Source organism: Geospiza fortis, unplaced genomic scaffold, assembly GCF_000277835.1.
Source record: "Geospiza fortis unplaced genomic scaffold, GeoFor_1.0 scaffold138, whole genome shotgun sequence".
Classification (NCBI taxonomy): Eukaryota; Metazoa; Chordata; class Aves; order Passeriformes; family Thraupidae; genus Geospiza; species Geospiza fortis.
In genome coordinates this window covers 1155819-1163306 of record NW_005054307.1, presented here as the reverse complement: position 1 = coordinate 1163306, position 7488 = coordinate 1155819, and the positions used below count along the sequence as shown (strand labels likewise).

The 7488-nt window shown below is 38.5% G+C and overlaps 1 protein-coding gene across 1 annotated transcript in view; it reads left to right on the top strand.

The window, feature by feature from the left end:
- The first annotated feature begins 7024 nt into the window (after positions 1-7024).
- LRRC72 (leucine rich repeat containing 72) overlaps positions 7025-7488 on the top strand; it is an 18439-nt gene continuing 17975 nt past the window's right edge. The window contains exon 1 of the mRNA XM_014312090.1: positions 7025-7093. Within this exon, the coding sequence (XP_014167565.1) occupies positions 7025-7093 (69 nt within the window). The remainder of the gene's footprint in view (positions 7094-7488) is intronic.

The window sequence follows — 7488 nt, the reverse complement described above, 5'->3', positions numbered from 1 at the left end:
TTCTACTATTACAACTCTCCTTTTCATTCTGAAGTTACATGTTTCCTGGATCTCTAGGACTTTCTAAAAATGTTCAGTTTTCACAAAAAATATATTTGGGTAGCATTTTTTAGGTAAAAATCATATCACCTTGAATGAGCTAAAATAACAAAAGTCAATGCTCTGTGTGTGTGTGTTTGTGACTAGAATTCTTTTTATTGCATGAGACATGTATTTTTAATGGAAAAATATTTCAAATCCTCAATCCACACAAAATAAGGAGCTCCCTTGTATCAATAACCTTTAACTAACAGCAAATCTTCTATTCCCTCAGGGTAAACAATCAGGTAGCTCTGACACCTGCAGCTACTGTAAACAATCACCTAAGAAGGAATCAAACTAGTGGGAGCCTGGGGAAATATAAATACAGTAAATGCATCAAAAATACTTCAGCTGGTGCTTAGAGATTGTGCAATCATGAAGTACTACTTTTTTCCAATAAAACAAACCCCTATACCTCAGGGGTTTAAGAGTCAGCCTACTGTGGGGTTGGAGCAATTATCAGATACACTGAGGAGAGGAGGTGTAGTATGGATTGAAGCCATGTTCACACACCAGACTATTTGAAGGTAGAACAAATGTCTAGGATGACAATTCTTTTTAAGATCTGCTGGCATACTTACAGAACACATCTAGCACATTTTTTTTAAAAACATAGACTTTTCTGTAAAGGAGGAAATGAGATCTATTGATACGTGATTTTATAATTTGTGCTGGTCTTTTTAAAAAGAAATCACAAATTCATGCTGACAGACAAAAAGTAAAATTCTCAAACATACCAGTGTACCTAGAATTCCAATTGTCTAAATGTTCTTTATAATTGATGTTTTTTAAGAAATTCCTCTATGTTTGGCAGATTTCTAAAGGGTCCATATAGGATTCAAATTGTGTTCTGCTACACAGGCTATTACTTACTCAAGTAACAGAATTACTCTCAGTATTTTTTCTTCCCAGTGCAGTTTTGTGAACTTGAACATGTATCTTTGTTAGTCATGGGCTTAAATAATGCCAATACATATCAATATACACACCATACCCCTACACATCATTGCACAAAATCACTGTGAAAAATGAGAATATGGGCAAAAGAAAATTTTAATCTGAATTTATTAAACTGTTCCTCCGTGACAGGGAAATCATCATGCCTACCATCTGTAGAAAAACCTCCAAAATCAGTAACAATTATATAGTTTGTGAAAATCTTGAAGTCCATGAAGCTGCTCTTCAAGCATCTCCTCCAGCTTTTCACCATTCAATGTTACCTGCTCCCTTCTTTTCCAACATGAATGCAAGAAAAAAGAAACAAAATCAGAAACATAATTATGGTATTTTCATACTGCTGCTAATTGACAAAAATATGACAAATTTATGAATGTAATTACATGAATCTAAGAGGAAAATAGTGGACTTGATCCTGAAGATCCGGTCCAAGTCTAGATCCTATTTTCTGCGCAGGACAGTGCTGCAATGATGGCTTTTTCCATGTACAAAAATTTAAGAGACAACGGAATATTGATCCATTACTTGCCTTTAATGCACTGCTATGGTGTCCATAAGTCACTTGACCCTAACTTTTTTCTTAGGTTTAGCCTAGGTACAGTACTGAGTATATGGCAAGAATTGTAGAACAGTAGTAGTAACATAGCGTGTAAGTAATTCATTCACACAGTTCAGGTCAGTAGAGCTTTGACAGACTAAACAACAGTAACAGGATAACAAAATCTCAAATCAGTGAGACAGATGAGTTTCTCCCAAGGCAGAATGCAGGAAGAACCAATTTCAGGTAGCCAAGAGACATAATGTATCCCACATTTAGATTAGGATGTATAATCAGTATTATATAAATAATTTTTTTTATAATTCAGATAATAATTTTAAGAGTCCCGGTACTAAGATTGCACTCCTTTTCCCTTGAATGAATGTATATGCAAGTTCTTACATGTATAAATTCAAACTCTTCTTCAGACTTTAGTTTTATTTTGTATTGCATATAATCATTTGTATCTATTTAATATTACAGTATGAATTCAGCACAGGACATGTATTATCTTCATGGCATTAAGTGACCAACTAAGTTATTACACTTGTTATTGGGAATGCTTATGGTCTCTGAGCACTTTCTCTAAACCCACCTGGCTCCACAGAGAGTGTTTAGGGGTCAGCAATGGATATGGACCCTCCAACACCCTAGGAAATTGATTCAGAACTGCTTTTGTGCATCTCTCTGTGTTCCAGTCTTGCACCATATAAGCACAGTCTCATTGTCAACATATTAAAAAGACAGAATAATGGAAGTTTACACCTGATAACTACATTGGCAGATATCACTATTAAATATTATTTGAAAATGAAAAGTTAAGGGCTTTTTTCAGTATCTGGAGGTTACAAAACAGTTCACTGACAGAGAATTCTCTGAATTAACAGAGACACTGGATCAGTCATCAGTAAGAACAGTATTGACTTCAACTTGTAGAGAGCTCTGCAGATATTCTTCTAGAAAACAGTTATTACTTAGAGGTTAAGGTAGTCAACTTCATTAGGAACCAATATGAAAAGTTTTAAACATGCATAAATGTGTTTTTATAAAAAATACCATCAATATTAGTATCTATATATTTATATTTTTATTTATATAAATATTAAAATTATAAAGTTATAAACCATAACCATTGTGGAAGTTCACATAGAACATTTTGAAAGATCAGGATGCAAATTTCTGAGACTAGAGTACCAGGATCATTTGCCATAAGGATGTTGTTTGCAGAATGTTGTTTACATACCCATAAAATAGCTGCAGCAGACAATAATTTCTTTTCTAGCTGTTGATCAGACTTGGAAGCCAAACTGCAGGAACACTCCAGCATGCAGAATGGCCAGGGAACAAAGGCAAGAGTTGGCTATATTGAAATGAAAGATATGTCCAAATTGTGCTGACAGAACAATAAGAGAGTGTATTTATAAAGCTGTTGGACCTCCTCTCCAGAAGGCTTGTCCACATTAGTAGTGGTGGTCTTTATTCTCCAGGGCAGTATTCAGTTGTCAAGTCAGAGTGAAGCTGGATTCAAACAAGGTGGCTCATCCATATGATGTGGTCTACTGGGACAATTTTGTCATAGGTTGCATCTGGACTGTTTATCTTCTTTCTGTACACCCACCATTGTGTATCATATATTAATTTATATCACACAAAATACTAGAAAAATTTAATAATGTTTCCAGGCAGCAGCCTAACCATTGCAGTTAACCATTACCTTCAAACTGAAAATAGTCTGAACTGTTTAGATATAGGATCAACTTGTATTATTTATTGGGAAAAAAAAACATCTCCCAAAATTTTGCTCCTGAACCTGGTAAAGGGTCACTGGGACGCTATCAGTGCCATCAGCAAGATTAATAGCATGAGTGAGAGAAGTGATTCAAATTCCTGAATGCTTTAGACAGTGCTGAGTATTTGAAACATCTGCACAGGGCTTGCAGCTACTGGACCTACGGGGTTACTGCACTCTTCTGGAGCAATAGCTGGAATGCAGGTGGGATATCCTACTGATCTTTCCTCAGGCTTCTGGCTTTCACCTGATAAACACTGATAACATATTTCCGGTTACAAGAAGAAAAAAAAGAAAACACCATTTATCTGCAATATTTTGCATTTCACTTTCCAGGTGAAATGTATTTAATAACCTCAAAAACAAGTTAATCATACTAATTTCTGTGTATCATTAGTATAACACAGGCAATTTTAAATTCTCCCTGATAGTGTTTTTATTCTTTGATGGATGTTCTGTAAGTAGCAGAACTGCACAAACACGTGAGATGGAAAGTAATTCTCTAGTTGAATCTACTTTCTTTGGGAGGCTGGACTAGATGACCTCCAGAAATCCCTTCCAATGTAAATTGAGTCTATAACATGTAGATGCAGTTTTTTAAAACGCCCTTGTGGAAAAGCCATACAGCACAGTACCTTTTCTAATATCATTGGCAAAGAATAACTGAATTCTGACAATTATGAACTTTGGTGATTAAAAATATCACATATTAGGCATTGGTTTTAGTATATTTCATCTTTCACAGCCATTGAACAACAGGTTAAATTACAAAGAGCTATTGTGCTATTGGTTTTTCAGTAAAGTACTGTCAAAATCATTGAGAAGTAAAAAATGGAAGAATGATTTAGCACATCAAATCATATGGTCCAAGCGTCAGTTGCTAGACAGTGATAAAATTCTTCCACAGAAGAGTTTACCTCAGAGATGGTGAAGCATGTGGGCCGAACATGACAGCATCTAACAGAGACATATTACATTTTAAATCAGGTTTAACCTGAATGTTATTGTCCCTGGCAAATCTGTGTTTCTGTAACGTGGTTTTTAAAGCAATACAATTACAATCTCCTATATCTGTGGTGTTTGGCCAAAGCATGGACATACCAGGAGGCCTCTGAAGTAGAGAACAAAGGGTGTCATTTCCCAAGGCACCTGTAGCCTGATGATTTACAAAACCAGTAACCTCCTGTTCTGCCCTATCCCCTCTGTCAGTAAAAGTAGATCTGTCTGTGCTTTCCCCTATTTCTATGTTCTGTTACTACATACTATAAAGTCATGTTGTCTTGTTGCAACTGCTTTTCCATGCATAAGCACCTAAAATATTTTTACTACATAAATATGAAAAAATATGTATAACAAATCAGCCATCATTCTGAGTAACCCAAAGGAAAAATGATTGTTCACTTTTGGACAGCAATTCAATTCAGGAATAGTAATAAATAGGCGATAGGCTACATATTTTGGGAAAAAAAACAAAAAACAAAAAAACCCAATACCAAGCCACTGTAAAATATGGGTCACAGTTCAATCTGAATTAAAAAAATATTTATTTTCTGCCCAGATTCCTTTAAACTCATTGGCAATTTTAAGAGTCGATTTGCAAATGCAGGAAGAAATAGATATTAACTTTACTGAATTTGAGACAGTCTCTTTGTAATCATCTAGATCAAGTCTGTAGCTACCAGTTGCTAAGAGAGACAAGCACCTCAAAACCCCAAAGCATTTAAGAAAAAAAAACCCCTCACCTCACGTACATCACACCTCTGTGGGGGAATACAACAAAACACCTTCCAGAGGTTCCCTCTCTCTCTCTTTTCCCATATTTAATTACTGAATTTTCTTGTCCTATCTTGTTAATTGGACTAATTGATAAGTCACTTTCATTATTAAACGTGACTTTAATAGCTACCTTGCCTTTCACAATTCTAAACTGGTAGCTCTATCTTGTTGATTGAAAACACTGAACTTCAATGTAGAATGAAAAAAATACAGAAGTCTTGTACCAGTTTCTTCTTCTCCATTACAGTCCCTCTCTTCATGATTTTAAATACCCTAGAGATATTTTAGAAACTAAAATAAGGGATTAAAGCAATTCCTCTTGTCAGTTTTATACCTTTAACATGTCTAGTTTTCTTATTTGAGGTTTCTATTTGTTTAAAGCTACCTAGTTGAAATGGAAGCCACCCACAGAATTTTTTCTATGAAAATTAGATATTTGCAATATAATACTTGTACTGTAGTTCCATTCCTCCATCATACACACTACATCTAGCTTCAGTGGTCTGAACAAGCAGAGGCATGCACATAATTAATTCCATGAGGGACAGCTTATTCATATATTTGCACACACAACTCTTGTTCTTTGTATATCAGTTACACATAATTTACAATGACTATTTCTGCTAACTTGAGAACTCAGCGTAAATTAAATTCTAAATAAAGCTCCAAGTTTTCAGACACATTTTTGTTGTAGCTTGATCAAACAATTTCTTTTGTCCTACTTGCACATGAGTGCGTGCACACACACACACTGGAAATGGCTTTTTCTATTCTTCAGCTTGTGCTATGCAGTAAAATAGTTATAAAAATAGCAACATGGCAACAGTTGCTTGCACATGTGGATGTCATAAACATTTTGTGTTCCTTTACAGCCAAACTCAATCCAAAGCACTGTCACAGCAGTGGGCCCACTCCAGGAACCGGCATGGGAGAGGGGCTCTCAGGCACCAAGGTGATTTGCAAGTTGCAAGGGAGTAATACATACGTTGTGAATTAGCTGTAAATTAAATGCACAAGTGTTCTCTTTATAAGAGACATGTATTCTGGAGGAATTTCTTCACAGAAAGGGTGATTAGACATTGGAATGGTCTGCCCAGGGAGGTGGTGGGGTCTCAGTCCCTGAAGGTTTTCAAAGAAACACAAGATGTGGCACTTTGTGTCATGGTCTAGTGGGCATCGTGGGTTTTGGTCATAGGTTGGACTCAATTATCTCAGAGATCTCTTCCAACCTAATTAATTCTGTGATTCTGTGATATACATACATAGACATAGGATCTGTGCTTAAAAATAAACCATAGGAAAATAGTTAAAAATAAATAAATAAAAGCAAGCAAATATGGGTTGTGAGCAAATATGATCCAGGAGACAGCCCAGAGGTATGAGAGGTCTCTCCCAGTTCCCCCTACCCACTGCCCACCGGGGTCTCTCGCTGGCCCACCCAGGACCCCTCCTTGAGTCCTGCCTCCCGCTGTGGGTACCCCTCGCTCGCCATTAAGCTCCTTCCCCAAATGCTGGCTCCCGCTGTGGGTACCCCTCACTCACTATTGAGCTCCTTCCCCAAATCCTGGCTCCCGCTGTGGGTACCCCTCACTCACTATTGAGCTCCTTCCCCATGTTCTGGCTCCCGCTGTGGGTACCCCTCGCTCACCATTGAGCTCCTTCCCTAAATCCTGGCTCCCGCTGCGGGTACCCCTCGCTCGCCATTGAGCTCCTTCCCCAGGTTCTGGCTCCTGGTGTGGGTACCCCTTGCTCGCCATCGAGCTCCTTCCCCAGCATGAAGCCCTGTCTTGAGTCACGCCCAGGCTGGGGCTCCCATTTCAGTGTTACACCATTGCTACTGGGACCAGTTCTGGGACTGTCAGCTCAGGAAGGACATTGAGGTGATGGAGCACATCCAGAGAAGGGCAAGTGAGATGGGGAGGAGTCTGGAGCGCAACTCTTGTGAGAAGTGGGTGAGGGAGCTGGGGTTGTTTAGCCTGGAGGAAAGGAGGCCCAGGGCAGACCTTATCACTCGCTACAATTCCCTGAAAGGAGGCTGTGGCCAGGTGGGGGTCAGTCTCTTCTCCCAAGCAAACACTGACGGGACCAGAGGATAGTGTCAAGCTGTGCCAGAGGAAGAAATAATTTCTTCACAAAAAGGGTGATTGGAATGAGCTGCCCGGGAAGGTGGTGGAGTCACCGCCCCCGGAGATGTTTTAAGGAAAGACTAGATGTGGCACTCAGTGGCACGATCTGGTTGAGGTGGTGGTGATCAGTCATAGGTTGGACTTGATGATCTCAGAGGTACTTTCGTAAACCGATTCCGTGATTCCAGGTGCGTGCTGGGGGTCCTGGCCCCGAAACCCCA